Consider the following 16,495-nt stretch of genomic DNA (forward strand, 5'->3'; position numbering starts at 1 on the left):
CCTTTCTGGGACGGATCTTTATTTTCAGGGCCATGTGGCTCAGCCAGGAATGATCCCCTGGGTTGGAGCTTGTCATTTATATAAGAGGAGTCTCCTCACTGACCCCCATTTCCATAGACAGCTCTAAACAGATCAGTAATCTCAATGTCAGACATCATGATGAAGTCAGCGCTGCCAAGGCCAAATGTCCCCCTTCAGGGATGTGGCCTCCATCTCAGAGGAATTGTAAATGAAGTCATACCCCATTTGCAGTCTTCAAAGCATGTCAGGGTTGCTGTCTATCTGAGTGACATTCAGAGAATTTTCTTGCGGCATCAAGAGGTAGGCGTATGATGAAAGTCTGTGTTCATGCTGGCAGCATCGAAGCACAGTTGGTAGACACTGACCTCATGTTATCAGGGACAGGGACAATTTTTCTCAAGCTCTTCACCAAACCAGTTCCATAGAAAAGGGGACTTGAAGTCCAAGCACTCTAAGAAGCAAGGAGTAAGAAAGACAGTCTAAGAAGGACACTCTAAGAAAGTCAGGCACTGAAAGCTCTGAGTCCAATCCTCGGTACTAATCCAGGTTGGCAAGAAGATAGGGTAAAAGACATGTATGCTTCAAGCCTCCTAGACTTCCGGTCAAGTTCAAAGGTAAGTAATTGATTTTGATCAGAGACGACATTGGCAACATACATTGGCAGTGGTTCAGACCCTCCCTTTAGCTAACACAGATCAAAGAAGCTAATCATCCTGAATAAAAGTGAGATGGAAAAGCCAAATATCACCCATCATCCTTCTTTGGATGTAAATCAAAATACATTCAATACTTAGCTTGCTGTTGTTACAGACAGAATGAGCAGACCCAAGTCATCCATAATCAGACCCAACTAGGCCATGTGGTTGAAGAAGAAGAATTCTGTCTTAGAACCAGGTAACCCAGATCTCACATTTGATTCAACCCTTAAAGGAAATCGGCCCTGGGTGTTCATTGGAAGGACTGATGTTGAAGCTGAAACTCCAATACTTTGGCCACCTGATGTGAAGAGCTGACTCACTGGAAAAGACCCTGATGCTAGGAAAGATTGAGGGCAGGAGGAGAAGGGGATGACAGAGGATGAGATGGTTGGGTGGCATCGCAGACTCAGTGGACATGAGTTTAGGTGGACTCTGGGAGTTGGTGATGGACAGGGACGCCTGGCCTGCTGTGGTCCATGGGGTCACAAAGAATCAGACACGACTGAGTGGCTGAACTGAACTTATGAGCTCTAGGTTCTCAGAGAAGTCACTGGGCCTCCCCAGTTTTCATTCTCCTATTTGACCTGAGAGTTTCATTACTGGAGAACTCTTGGATCCATTCCAGTGGTAGAATTCTATTTCATTGATTCCATTTACGGAAACTACAATCTCTTTTTCATCCATTCCTTCTGGAAAGCAAGAGTCCTTGCAGTTGGTTTAAGATTTGAAGCCGAGTGAGCTGTCTATCATTCACCTATCTCACACTCACCCCTCCAGGTCCAGACCTCTTGACTCTGGTGGTGGGATCCGACATCAGCCGCTGTCCCAACACCCCCCGGCCCGCCTGCCGCGGCTACCTGCATAAGAGGACGCACTCTGGGTTCATGAAGGGCTGGAGGAAGCGGTGGTTTGTGCTGAAGAATGACGGTTGCCTCCAGTATTACAGACACAAGAAGGTGAACTAAGGGGAAGGTGGAGGGCTGGAGCGTGTAAGAACATGCAACTCTGGGGTGTGAGGTGGGTGCATTAGCAAAGGATTGTCTTGTCAGGTCCTGCGCATGGTGAAGGATTCTAGAAACAGGGCTCTCTCCTGTGACTTCTAAAGAACTTTTCCTTCTCCAGAGGTTCAGAGGAGTGTAATTTATTTTCTCTGCAGCTGCATAAATCAAGGCTGGCATGAGTTTCTATCTCATTTATTCCTATTCTCAGACGCTCTGTGAAAACTCTCTTATCAAAGTCAAGAAAATAAGAGCCAAACCATATACCTAGTGCCCTAGAGAAATCAAGGCCGACTAAGGCAAAGCACAGCTAACACCTCGCTGGCCCGCGTGTGCGGGCACTGTTTCCTAGGTAACAGGGGCTGGTGTCGGCCAGGCTTCTGAAGCAGAGGACCTGAGAATATACTTCACCTCCTCACCTAGGGTCCCGTAGAGCAGCGGTTTCTGACCGTAGGTAAAGGTTGAAAGCTTCTGGGGAATGTTCTCAGAATATGAGCTCTGGTCCTCCCCATGTTTCAGCCAAGTCTGAGGTGGGGCCTGGGCCTGTGGGTCTGGGAAAGGGACTTGGGGTGACTTTAGCCCACAGTGCAAACAACCAACCAGCAGGCCGTGTCCTGTGGGCAAAGGGTTTTCTCTGCCCTATGCAATACAACACCAGGGCTTCTCTGGGCGCTCAGTCAGTAGAGAATCTGCCTGTGGTGCAGGAAACCCAGGTTCGATCCCTGGGCTGGGGAGATCCCCTGGAGAAGGAAATGGCAGCCCACTCCAATATTCTTGCCTGGAGAATCCCATGGACAGAGGAGCCTGGCGGGCTACACACGGGGTCACAAGAATCGGACACAACTTAGCAACTAAACCACCACCACCATGCAATATTCCATGCAATTCCCTGGTGGCTCAGTGGTAAAGAATCCACCTGCCAGTGCAGGAGACGCAGAAAATGCAGCTTGGATTCCTGGGTTGGGGAGATCCCCTAGAGAAGGAAATGGCAACCCACTCCAGTATTGTTGCCTGGGAAATCCCATAGACTGAGGAGCCTGGTGGGCTACCATCCACGGGATCACAAGAGTTGGACACGACTTAGTGACTAAACAACAGCAACATGTAATGTGGTTTAATTTTTTTTTAAATCACACGCAAGCATCATATATTTCAGAGATTTTGCACAGAAATTCCAATGTCCAATTAAAAGTCTCCAGCTGAGTAGTGGCTGCCTCCTCCAGGGAGGCAGACAGCTGCCCAGTCCAAGAGAGGGCCCACTGCTTCCTATGTCCTCTGCCCTACTGGCTTCTCTCCAAAAATTATATTGCCCTAGTTTCTTAATTTTAAGGGTTTTGGGCGTATTTTATATATTTTAACAAAGACATTAATTCCTCTCCGTAATAAGGAATATCTATATATCTATCTGTGTGCTTAGTCACTCAGTCATATCCAACTCTTCGCAACCCCACAGACTGTAGCCGACCAGGCTCCTGTGTCCATGGGATTTTCCCAGGCAAGAATACTGGAGTGGGTTGCCATTTCCTTCTCAATAGATCTATCTATATGTATATAAAGAAATCAATACATTTAAAAAAATAGGGAGTGACTTTGCATGTGGAATCATTGTGAATACTTCTTATTTCTAGACTGTGGATCACTTATTTGTGACACAGACCAGGAGGTGTCTGCCTTTCAAGGCAATGTGAGCCAATCAGCTACTTTGCAAAAACCCTGTCTCCCTCCAGTGCAGGAAAATCAGATTCTCTGTAATCAGGGTGAGAAGCCTTGCTTTCTGTATTCTGAGTATGAAAGGGGAGCAGACCAGAAGGTTCCAACCTGGGTATGCTTCAGAAGCCCCTGACGAGTTTGCCAAAGTACAGATGCAAACAGTCTCCCACCCCCTTACCTCCTGAGTGGGGCCCTGGAAACTGTATGTTTTTTTGTAAGCAGTCAAGGTCATTCTGAAGGAGCAAAGTTCATTCCCACCTATAGTCATAGGAACAATAATGCAAGCCTGCCAGTTGTTCTTCCATGGAGTGGAAGGTTTATCCTGATGGTGTGTGCTTCCCACCTCCAGTAATGATGATTTTTGTTTCCTTTTGTGAAGCAGTGACAGTAGTATTAATAGATGCCAGTTTTTCTTTAATGGCCTTCTTCAGCAAAACAAATGCGTAAAGCAACCTCATGTCAGGCATCTCACACTTTTAAGATTCCTAGTTCCTGAGATTTAGAATGGTTCAATCTAACCAAGGGGCAATCACGGAGCTAGTGGTGCCTGCAGATGTTGTATTTGGCTCGCACAATGTTTTCATAAATTTTTTAATGAAATGCATTCAGGTGAAGCATGTGCTCTCCAATCTGCCATAATCCCTACTCCTGCTCATTTCCTCACGCTGAGCCCAGTCATTTAAATTACTCACTAGGCCCTGTAGGGATATGCGTGTGTGAGTCCTGGGGTAGAATTTATGTGAAAAATTAAAAGGGTGGTGGTAGAGTGGTTAGAATTAAAATAGATTAAAAAAAAAACCCACTTCTATTCCTGTTTGGAAAAGAAATATGCATCTTATAGTGAGTTTGGACACAGCTAAGAAAAGACGCATCTTGAGTAACTGCAGTTGGAAGCATCACCACCACAATAGGTTTAACACGGAAATGGTAGAATATAAAAATATGGCTTTATTTTGTTTACAAAGGGCCAAAATCAGATCTCTTGCAATGCAACGAATTCCAGAATACATCATGCATAATCTTTAGGGTAGATTGCAGTGACTGAGAAGAGTTAAGGGGGCATCATAAGAACACAGCAGATTAAATTAGCAGAAAATCAACTCAGCTATACAGTATTCATTCATGCAACAAATATTTATTGAGTGCTTTTTAAGAGCCAGGCATTATGCTAAGCACTGGGAATTAAAAAAAAAAAAAAAAAGACACAATGCCTGCTCTGAGTGTACTTACAGCTCCTGTTATTGCTCCGTTTCTGCTTATATCAGTGGAAGAGACTGACATGAGGAAATGGACCCACAAATAAAGATGCAATTGTGATTGGTGCAGTAAGAAAAATTATGGGATGGGAGAAGAGAATTGCAGCAGTCTGAATTCAAACAAGAGGTGCAATCAAACAGAGATTTAAAAAGTGAAGTTTCATATAAATATGGTTTTCATGATGTCTCAGACGGTAGAGAATCTGTCTGCAATGCAGAAGACCCAGGTTCAATCTTTGGGTCGGGAAGATCCCCTGGAGAAGGGAATGGCAACCCTCTCCAGTATTCTGGCCTGGAGAATTCCATGGACAGAGGAGCCTGATAGACTATAGTCCATGGGGTCGCTAAGAGTTGGACACAACTGAGCGACTAACCCACATGCACACATAGACTCTAAGAAAACTCTGTGTCACCAAGAGAGAGCACTCAAGGAAGGGCAGACCTAGAAAGGGCAGCCCTCTCCAAGGCTCTCCATAGGAAATGTAGTTGAAGCTCCCGGCTATCAGAGCAGCTCGCCGGTTTGTTGAGACAGAGGTAGTTAGTCTGCAGTCAGAGAGCAAACAGGAAGTAAGCCTGTGGAGCCCAAGACGGGGCAGGCAAACTGAAGCTGGCGGCTGATACCTGGGTGAGTCACAGGAGCTGGGGATGCCTCTCCAGTAGGGAGCCCGGAGCATGAGAGATCCCTGAGGGAGGACCGCAGGAGCAGGGGAAGTGAGCAAGCGGAGGGCATCAGGGCCCCCGGGTGGGCAGGGGTGTCCCCATGGGGAGGGTCACGGGAAGGTTTGCATCACGTCACCCGAGGGCCACAAGGCTACCAGGGACAGCGTGTCCTGGGTGAAGAGCTCAGACAGAGCTTCCCCAGAGGTCCACGACTCAAACTGCAGACCCACCCACAGCAGCTGCAAAAAGCAGAAGACCCCTTCCCCTTGCAATGTTCCTCTGTCGCCCTCTACTGAGAAAACAATGTGTTTGTTGTTTAAAAAACAAACACAAACACAAACCTAGGGGAGAAATTGCATGCATTATTGCAGAGCAGGTACTCGGGGGTGAATTTGGAGCTGAAAGCCACAAGTTCACAACTGACACAAGATTCAAATAGAGGGTTTAGTATAGATGACACAGGAGTATACAATGAATTCCTTCTTGAAGATGTAACATTTTAGCTTAGGGCTAAGGGCTGAAGAATTGATGCTTTTGAACTGTGGTGTTGGAGAAGACTCTTGAGAGTCCCTTGGACTGCAAGGAGATCCAACCAGTCCATTCTAAAGATCAGTCCTGGGATTTCTTTGGAAGGAATGATACTGAAGCTGAAACTCCAGTTCTTTGGCCACCTCATGCAAAGAGTTGACTCACTGGAAAAGACTCTGATGCTGGGAGAGATTGGGGGCAGAGGAGAAGGGGACAACAGAGGATGAGATGGCTGGATGGCATCACTGACTCGATGGACATGAGTCTGAGTGAACTCTGGGAGATGGTGATGGACAGGGAGGCCTGGCATGCTGCGATTCATGGGGTGGCAAAGAGTCAGACACGACTGAGCGACTGAACTGAACTGACTGACTGTATAGGACAGGGGTTCACCTATGGCTGAGTCATGTTGAGGTTTGACAGAAAACAGCAAAATTCTGTAAAGGAATTATCCTTCAATTAAAAAAAAAAAAAATAGCCCACTTGGGCTTCCCCAGTGGCTCAGTGGTAAAGAATTTGCCTGCAATGCAGGAGACACAGGTTCGATCCCTGGGTCAGGAAGATCCTGTGGAAAAGGGAATGGCAACCCACTCCGGTATTCTTACCTGGAGAATCCCATGGAAAGAGGAGCCTGGCGGGCTACAGTCCATAAGATCGCAAAGAGTCGACTGAAGCGACTTAGCGCACACACACACAGGATCCCACTTAACTTGGTAGTTACTAAGTCTTTTACTGTTCTTTTAGTGATTACCAAAAATATTACACCATGCATTGAGACTTTCTAGAATCAAATATGGATTACTATTTAAACTATTTTATGGACATCACAGCATCTGATTCAACCGTGTCTTAAGTAATATGTTTGTGTTGTCATATGCTTAAATTCTGTACAGATTGTAAATCTGCTGAGATATTATCAGTATTATGTCATACAATCAATATTCTACTTCTCAGTGTAAATTGTTTCTTTGTGCTCTATTCCGTATATATTCTCCTGAACTTCTTCTGTCTAGTTTGATAGCAAATAATCTCCAAAAGGCCTTACTTTCTGCAATTATTTTTCCAGTTCTAGTGCCCATTTAATTATTTGTTTATAGTTTCCTGTTCATGCTGAAATGTTTAAACCTGCGTTTCATATTTTGACATATTAATCATAGTCATGCTGAGTCTATCCTTTATCAGGATCCCCTACAGATGCCTGTTTCCATCATCTGCCATTTCTGCAATTTTGTCTCAGAATTTTAAGCAACCTTCAGACATTGTGAAGGTGGTCTTTTTGGCACTCATTCTGATTCCCGAGATTGGTCTTCATGATTCTAACCCAGAATCTGATTTATCAAGATCTCCTCCTTGATGGGTCTGAACTCCACGAGCGTGTTGAAATCTCTGCTCAATGTCTTCACCCCTTCAGATAGGCGTGACCCCAATGTTGGGCTCATCTTCTGCTAGGTTTTAGCCCCATTATTCTTCACTATCTTATAGGCTCTCTGATGTTTTCAAAGAGGCATTTATATACACTCCAGCTTTTCTAAGTTTCTTAGTTGGTCCTAATGAACCGGTCTGACATTTAAAAAAAAGGGCAATTCCAGTGACAGCTGAAAGGGAAGGAAATGTGAGGGGTGAATTGTTTTGTTATTCTTTTTTAAGCTCTAAGATACCAGTTTAAGTGTGAGTGATTCTGAAAGTGGAGTCAAGCAAGGAGAAAAAGGCTGGAGATACAGAAAAAGAGGAATAACTGGTGGATCCATTTACCTTATACGCCATCTACCCTAAAAGTTGGGTATATATAGCTCTTTGGTACCAGCAGAGGAAAATGAACTTTATGAAGGATAAGACAGAATGCTCAACTAGGTTTTTAAGAGAAAGGGAACATTCTCTGTCCATCAGAGCAGAACAAGCCAATTTTTGTTCTGTTCTGTGACCCTACATCCGCAAGAATCCACACGTGGGTGTGTGTGTGGGAAGGGGGGTCGCTGGAGGACGCCGGACACACTGGCCCCACAGATCTCAGAGAAGAAAGCGGCTGTGCTCTAAGTACTTGCCTCTACTTCAGGAATTCTGATCGTCACGGCATATTTACGTTGCTGTGTTGGGGGAAGACTCCAAGGGACTGAGCAGCACAAAGTAGTATGAGAGACTTCACTTTGAACAAAGCGGAAACTTTGGAGCATGAAATAAGATCAGTTATTTTAGCCATGTGTCTTGAATTCTTTTGTAAATGTGAGCTGCTAATCTTTGATTTCCTTCTTTGAAAAGAAAGCAGATAATACTCTCTTCCAAAATTGCCGCTATGTTCACAGTGCACTCTCAAAGGCTGTTAAGCTCTAACCCCAAGTGCAGGTAAGGGGAAGCAGACTGGAGTCCAGGCTTTGAAGGTCAGTTGGCTCTACAGTGCCCAATGTTATAATGACTTTCATAGTATACTAAAGTATACTAAAGATTATCAGAAAAAATAAAAGAATTGCCCTAGAATTGTCTCAAGACAAGTCCAAGTCCCTTGAACTGCAAGAAGATCCAACCAGCCCATTCTAAAGGAAATCAGTTCTGAATATTCATTGGAAGGACTGATGTTGAAGCTAAAACTCCAGTACTTTGGCCACCTGATGTGAAGAGCTGACTCATTGGAAAAGACCCTGATGCTGGGAAAGGTTGGGGGCAGGAGGAGAAGGGGATGACAGAGGATGAGATGGTTGGATGGCATCACCAACTCAATGGACATGGGTTTGGGTGAACTCTGGGAGTTGGTGATGGACAGGGAGGCCTGGAGTGCTGCAATTCATGGGGTCGCAAAGAGTCGGACACGACTGAGCGACTGAACTGAACTGAACTGTGTCAAGACGCAGAAGAAAACCAGCCCCGCTGAATGGGCTTGAATGGACCGCAGGAGTAAACAATACAGTTGACTTCTGATGGTATTTTATGCTCTTGCTTGTTAGCACAACGGTTCTGTGCACGTAGCTCTCCAGGTGACCCTATGGAGGGGATGGAACCCTGGAGCTCTGAGGAGAGATCAGACCAAGAGATTCAGTTATGTTCTATATGAAACCATGTGCATGTGGAGTCGGCACCATACGTCGAAGTCCGCTAGGAAGACTGTCAATTCCAAGAGAAGAGAGCTGAGGCCAAAGCTGCGGGAACAAGGGCAGAGCCGGTCAGAAGTCTGGCACAGGGAGGAGGGTCTGGCCTCAGAGGCCGAACACAAAGGCCAATGGGACCGAAAGGAGACCGAAAGGAGTTTTATGCTTGCAGAGCCCAGACAAAAGCGTGTTTCAAGATGCAGGGAGCAGTCCATGGAGCTGACGCAGCCGTGAAGTAATTGCCTGCCAGACACAGGCCTCTTAGAGGGAGGCTGCATCTCCCTTGCTAGAACAGGCCTCACTTCTATCTTTAAACTCACTTTTTCCCAGTCTAAAGGCATGCTTGTCTATACTATCCTGAGGGAGGTAGAGAAGGCTCTCTCGAACGTACATTTCTTTGACGAACTTTCTATCCCTCATCTCCTTTTCTAAGGCAAATTCTTGGGAAGAGTTGTCTAGCACCACATTCCTTCATTCCCTTTCCTAACCCACCGCAATCAGGGGTCTGTCTCTGCTATATGTGTACACACTGAAATTAGGATCATGCCTAGGTAATCCAGGAAAAGAGAATAAGATGAGAAAAGCAGTGGGCCACCAACATTTAACGGGACGTGATAATGTCTACCTGATTAGACTCTTATGTGGATTAAATTAAGTATGTAAACCAACAATTACAGGGTCCGGCACAGAGTGTCAACAACTAGATTTCCTCCCCTTGACCCATGTTACTTTCACCTGAGTAATTTGCCTGTGGTCATGTAGCTGATAAGTGAGTATAGATGCAAACTCACGTCTTCCTGGCCCAAAAGGGTATTTCCGTCTTTCCACGACTCCAGACTTCCTTCCCAGGGCTTTCGTCCCCAGTTTGGTGCCTCCCTGCAAACTACCTGGAAGAGAGAGGTGAACATAAGAAATAGTAACTAAGATTTGTGTCATTTGCGGATTTCACAGGAATGGAAAAAATGAATACCACATCGTGAAAGAATACTCGTGGCATTCATAAGGCAGGGAATGAGTCAAATGTGCAATCGATATAACAGAGGATTTCCAAGTTTCCAATAAAGTCTGGACTCAGTTCAGCTCGAGGTTTCAATACTGCACCTCGTTGCAACCTTACTTTGTAATTTAAGAGATTTCCCAGTAGGTGGCGCAGCGTACTCACAAATGGTTTCTCAGCGCCCATCTGGGACCGTAACTTAAAATTCTTGTGAATGCAGGAAAAGACTGAGAACTAATTTAGACCAACTTCCTCCTTTTCCCAAATATGAAAATGAGGATTAAAGATTATATAATTTATAAGAGAAGACCCAGCATTTAAACCAGGTTGTTGATATTTACCTGGAATCCACCTCTTTATATAGGCTACCAGCCTCAGACTTAGGGTGGTATCCGCTAAGAAGGCCATGCAAAGATAAAGCAGCTAGCTCTGGGTTAGGAAAAGTGTCAGATACATAGGGAGAGTTGTCTTCCATGAGATGACCATTTTCTTAAGATGATATTCTCTTGGGGCTATGTATCCAGTATTAAGAAATCTCAATTTAAAAAAGGACATTTAAAATGGGAAGAAATCCAAATCCCTTTCACCTTCCTGACTTCCTCCCACCACCTTCTGCTTTTTCTCCTACGACAGAGTCCCCCTTGATAGGTAGACTTTCAGACTGAACTAGAAGGGAGCCAGCCTCCCAAAACAGCTTCCTTTCCAGGCTGCCCCGGTGTGGGAACTCCCAAGGACAAGGCAAGGCCATCTGCCATGTCCACTTGTAAAACACACTCTTGGGAGAAATCCATGGCCATCCTGTCACTGGCAAAATAGTTACTGAAACCTTACTAAGTGTCAGAGACAAGCTGTAAAAACAATAAAAGGCCAATGGCTCTCGTAGAGTTTCTCCTTCCTGTGGGAAGAGATAGGAAGTACAGTGGATAATTTCCAACATTGATAAGTATCTGAGTTTGAGAGTGGCTGACATTACTTTGCCAACAAGGGTCCATCTAGTCAAAGCTATGGTTTTTCCAGTAGTCATGTATGGATGTGAGAGTTGGACTGTGAAGAAAGCTAAGCGTCAAACAATTGATGCTTTTGAACTCTGGTGTTAGAGAAAACTCTTGAGAATCCCCTGGACTACAAGGAGATTCAACCAGTTAATCCTAAGGGAAATCAGTCCTGGGTGTTCATTGGAAGGACTGATGCTGAAGCTGAAACTCCAATACTTTGGCCATCTGATGTGAAGAGCTGACTCATTGGAAAAGACCCTGATGCTGGGAAAGATTGAGGGCAGGAGGAGAAGGGGATGAAAGAGGATGAGATGGTTGGATGGCATCACCGACTCAATGGACATGAGTTTGAGTAAACTCCGGGAGTTGGTGATGGACAGGGAAGCCTGGCATGCTGCAGTCCATGGGGTCACAAAGAGTCAGACATGACTGAGCGACTGAACTGAACTGAGAGGAGTGGTTGGGTTGGGAGCCTAGTTTCAAGGAATAGTCAAGGAAACTTGTCTGAGAAAATGGTATTTCAGATGAAATAAAGATCTGCAGGAACGATTTTAGTAGAGGAACTGTTAGTACAAAGGGCCTGAGGAGGGAACATTAAGCTATTTCCAGTCATTATCATCTGAGCATTAGGCATTTCATCCTGTTAAGCACTTGCTGCCTGGTATAAAGAAACATCTTGAAGACACTGAAGCTGAAATGAGGGAAAGGAGAGGCATCCCTCTGGAACACACCAGGTGCATCTCCTTTCCCTCACATGGACGTTGTAAGGACGTGTGAGTCCTGCAGGCAGGCCCTGGTCTGTGGGTAGGCAGGGATCACCAGGAGCAGAAAAGACTCACTAAATACACCAAATACAAGCTACTGCTGCTGCTACTGCTAAGTCACTTCAGTCGTGTCCGACTCTGTGTGACCCCAGAGATAGCAGCCCACCAGACTCCCCCATCCCTGGGATTCTCCAGGCAAGAACACTGGAGTGGGTTCCATTTCCTTCTCCAATGCGTGAAAGTGAAAAGTGAAAGTGAAGTCGCTCAGTCATGTCCAACTCTTAGCGACCCCATGGACTGTAGCCCACCAGGCTCCTCCGTCCCTGGGATTCTCAGGCAAGAGTACTGGAGTGGGTCGCCATTGCCTCCTCCAAATACAAGCCTGCTTATCTCCATCTCATTGTTTCTCAAAATGTGGTCTGAAAACACAAATTAGAATCACCTCAGCACTTGTTAGATACCTCTAGACATCAGATTGGGTCTTCCAAATCTGACTGTAGGGGCTGGGGCTCAGGAATATGGATTAAAAGGGTACACACACACACATACACACACACAGTGAATACTATCCACACTAACATTGAAAACTGATGCTCTGTGGAATTTGCGTTTCCCCAGTGTTTCAGCTCTTCAAACAGTATGGCCTTCAATTTTTTCCTAGCACAGGCTCCGTCCTTTCTTTAAAGCAAGAAGAGGTTACAAAGCCTCTGGGAGAAAAAGGGAAGATTAATGCATGGCCAAAAGCCCTGTGAAACATTAGGGGGCTTTAAAGAGATCTTTAATAGTCTTTGATAATTTGTGATTTTTTTTAATCTATAATATATGAAGGAGCACTTTTCTCTTTGGATTTGAATAAACAAAGGACGTTAGGCTTTCTTCATAGGTGTAGTATTAGTTTTCCTGTGGATGGTGTAATTTTGTGGGCAATAATGAGGTCTTTCTACATCTCACTGGCTCTCACAAGCTTCCCTGGTGGCTCAGAAGGTAAAGCATCTGCCTGCAATGCAGGAGACCTGGGTTTGATCCCTGGGTCAGGAAGATCCCCTGGAGGAGGAAATGGCAACCCACTCCAGTACTCTTGCCTGGAGAATCCCATGGACAGAGGAGCCTGGTGGGCTACAGTTCACAGGATCCCAAAGAGTTGGACACAACTGAGCGACTTCACTTTCATTTTCTTTCACTTTCTACACCTCAAGAGCACCGAGTTCTCACCTCATCCTGTTCTCAGGGACACGGTGGGAAGAAAGTTCGTTTAGTGAGATGTGGGCTGGGGGGATGCGACTTCAGATCCTGCAGCACAGCAGTGAGGACCCCGTGAACGCATGTCGGGTGATGAAGAGAGCGGGCGTGCGCCTCACGTCCACTGGTATCTTTGCATTTGATTCAGAAAACCACGGCCAAAAGAGCAAGGGTAACTTCACACTTCATACCCACCTCTCCCCTATCTACCATTAGAGACTGAGTTTGCTTCGTTTTTTTTTTTGTTTTTGTTTTTTTTAAACTTTACATAATTGTATTAGTTTTGCCAAATATCCAAATGAATCTGCCACAGGTATACATGTGTTCCCCATCCTGAACCCTCTACTTTGTTTTTTAACTCATCCCTCCACGGACAAGCAAACCCCCGTGGAAGTAAACAAGCAGAAGGAGTAGGATTATGTGGTTGCCCGATTTAGACCAATACACTTAATGCTTGGTTTCTTTTCTAGTTTTAATCATCAAAGAGCGTGAAGGGAAAGCACATAAGTGTCTCCCACAGACTTTTCTAGCAGGCCATAATGCCGACAGCAGCAGCAGCTGCAGGACCTACCACAGCGGAGCCTTTTGCTGAAAGACAGTTCAACACTCTTCAACTATTTCAACCAAAATGTCAGAGGCTTCATCAGGATGCATTGTATTTCCTTGGCTTACACTTATCTCCTCGTTTCAGTACAACGTCTGCTAAAATCACAAAAGGAGAATCAGCCAAAGTATGTGTATTTGATCTTCATGGGAATTCTTGGGGCACAAGTTTAAGAATGGACAGTTAGGACAAATTATTCAGGAAGGACATACTTGTGTTAGTTTCTCAGTCGTGTCTGACTCTTTACGACCCTGTGGATGGTAGCCTGCCAGGTTCCTCTGTCCATGGAATTCTCCAGGCAAGAATAGCGGAGTGGGTTGCCATTCTGTTCTCCAGGGGCCCTTCCCAGCCCAGGGATGGAACCCTGGTCTCCTGCATTGCAGGCACACGTTTAAGAATGGACAATTAAGGCAAATTATTCATGAAGTCACATGCCACATGCGTCTTTCCTTTTGGGATGTACTTGTCATCATCATTTCCATGGAGTGTATTTGTTTGCAGACCTGTCCTTTCACCTCAGAACTAAGATCATGTTTCCTTTTAAACTGAGTCATCTTTGTCCTAAATATTGCATAGTCACACAGGTCTGCCATCTCCTGTTTCCTTAGGCCAAACAGGATGACAAAGCAAAGTAGGCAACCATCCCCAAGTCTCTTTGTACTCACTGCCATTGTGTGTGGTGGTCAGATGTGTTTGTTATATTGCAAGGAATTACCATAGTGAATGAGTTGCAAAAAATTCTACCCAAGAAATTCTAAAATAAAGAGCTTGCAAATGGAGTGCCTGCTCTAGCTATGAAAAATGTGTTCCGAAAGCACAGAAGGAACATTTGCAATTTGAAACTTTTCATCAGAAACTGAGAGAACTCAAGGTCAGTTTAATATTAATTTTCTCCTAGCTCTTTCATCTAAGAGATATCAAGTTGCATTTGAATCTGGTAAAGAGATATGAATATAGGTCAGTTTAGCCTTCAAAGGACAAATTTCTTGAGAAATATCCTGTATGCATCTATTTAGTTTTGAGTATCATTAGGTTATTGTAAAGTGAAAATGACCAAAGCTTGCCTTTTTCATAGAAAGGGAAATTTGTTTCCGGTAAGTCGAAATTGCTTTTGAATAATTTATAGGGAACAGAGAATTCATCAGGTCTGATATCAGCAGTCATGAGATTGCCTTATTCTATAATGGGTGTGATGGGAGCTGGAAAGCTGGAGTTGGTTAGCATGAGAATTCCTATCTGGAACCTCATACAGGTTAAAGGCAGGCAACATTTAAGAAATGGAAAGCTGGAGTCAAAACTATGTAAAAAGTAACCTTTGAAAAAAATAGCCTACTGTGAATGATACTCTCTAGACACTCCTCCCACCCCCCCACCACCGACCCGAAGCTGATATTGATTCCGCCATAGTTGACAGTAAGTAAGCAAAACCTCATCTCTTATCACCACCCTCCCCTCTTTTTCACTGGTGGGGAGATGGTAACAGGAACATGATAAAGTAGTAAAGCCAAATAAAATGAAAACAGATTGCTCCAAATAAAGTGAGATAAGACCTTCAATTGATAACTGTTCAGTTCAGTTCAGTCACTCAGTCGTGTCTGACTCTCTGTGACCCCATGAATCGCAGCACGCCAGGCCTCCCTGTCCCTCACCAACTCCTGGAGTTCACCCAAACTCATGTCCATTGAGTTGGTGATGCCATCCAACCATCTCATCCTCTGTCAGCCCCTTCTCCTCCTGCCTTCAATCTTTCCCAGCATCAGGGTCTTTTCAAATGAATCAGCTCTTCGCATCAGGTGGCCAAAGTATTGGAGTTTCAGCTTCAACATCCTTCCAATGAATACTCAGGACTGATTTCCCTTAGGATGGACTGGTTGGATCTCCTTGCAGTCCAAGGGACTCTCAAGAGTCTTCTCCAACACCACAGTTCAAAAGCGTCAATTCTTCGGTGCTCAGCTTTCCTTATAGTCCAACTCTCACATCCATACATGACTACTGGAAAAACCATAGCTTTGACTAGATGGACCTTTGTCAGCAAAGTAATATCTCTGCTTTTTAATATGCTGTCTAGGTTGGTCATAACTTTCCTTCTGAGGAGTAAGCGTCTTTTAATTTCATGACTACAGTCACCATCTGCAGTGATTTTGGAGCCCCCCAAAAATAAAGTCTGTCACTTCCATTGTTTCCCCATCTATTTGCCATGAAGTGATGGGACCAGATGTCATGATCTTAGTTTTATGAATGTTGAGTTTCAAGCCACCTTTTTCACTTTCATCAAGAGGCTTTTTAGTTCTTCTTCACTTTCTGCCATAAGGGTGGTGTCATCTGCATATCTGAGGTTATTGATATTTCTCCTGGCAATCTTGACTCCAGCTTGTGCTTCATCCAACCCAGCATTTTGCATGATGTACTCTGCATATAAGTTAAATAAGCAGGGTGACAATATACAGCCTTGAAATACTCCTTTCCCAATTTGGAACCAGTCTGTTGTTCCATGTCCAGTTCTAACTGTTACTTCCTGACCTGCATACAGATTTCTCAAGAGGCAGGTCAGGTGGTCTGGTATTCCCATCTCTTTCAGAATTTCCCACAGTTTATCGTGATCCACACAGTCAAAAGCTTTGGCATCATCAATAAAGCAGAAACAGATGTTTTTCTGGAACTCTCTTGCTTTTTCCATGATCCAGTGGATGTTGGCAATTTGATCTCAGGTTCCTCTGCCTTTTCTGAATCCAGCTTGAACATCTGGGAGTTCACAATTCACGTACTGTTGATAACTGATCAATTCCCTATTTCTTACACTGAGATATTAGAATTCTTTCTCTCACTCCTTTACACCTGCTGCTGAATCACTCTACCTTGAATCTCATCATAAATTTTAAAATCTATGATCTTGGACTTCCCCAATATCACGTTTAGTCTTGTTCTTTAATTTTAAATGATCTTATTAA

The 16,495-nt window shown here is 44.6% G+C and overlaps 1 protein-coding gene across 1 annotated transcript in view; it reads left to right on the forward strand.

The window, feature by feature from the left end:
- Nucleotides 1–16,495, forward strand: part of LOC113894958 — a 126,769-nt gene that overhangs the window by 62,308 nt on the left and 47,966 nt on the right. Inside the window, exon 8 of the mRNA XM_027545486.1 lies at nucleotides 1,497–1,675. Within this exon, the coding sequence (XP_027401287.1) occupies nucleotides 1,497–1,675 (179 nt within the window). The remainder of the gene's footprint in view (nucleotides 1–1,496; nucleotides 1,676–16,495) is intronic.

The sequence above is a fragment of the Bos indicus x Bos taurus genome, chromosome 7 (genome assembly GCF_003369695.1).
Source record: "Bos indicus x Bos taurus breed Angus x Brahman F1 hybrid chromosome 7, Bos_hybrid_MaternalHap_v2.0, whole genome shotgun sequence".
Taxonomy (NCBI): Eukaryota; Metazoa; Chordata; class Mammalia; order Artiodactyla; family Bovidae; genus Bos; species Bos indicus x Bos taurus.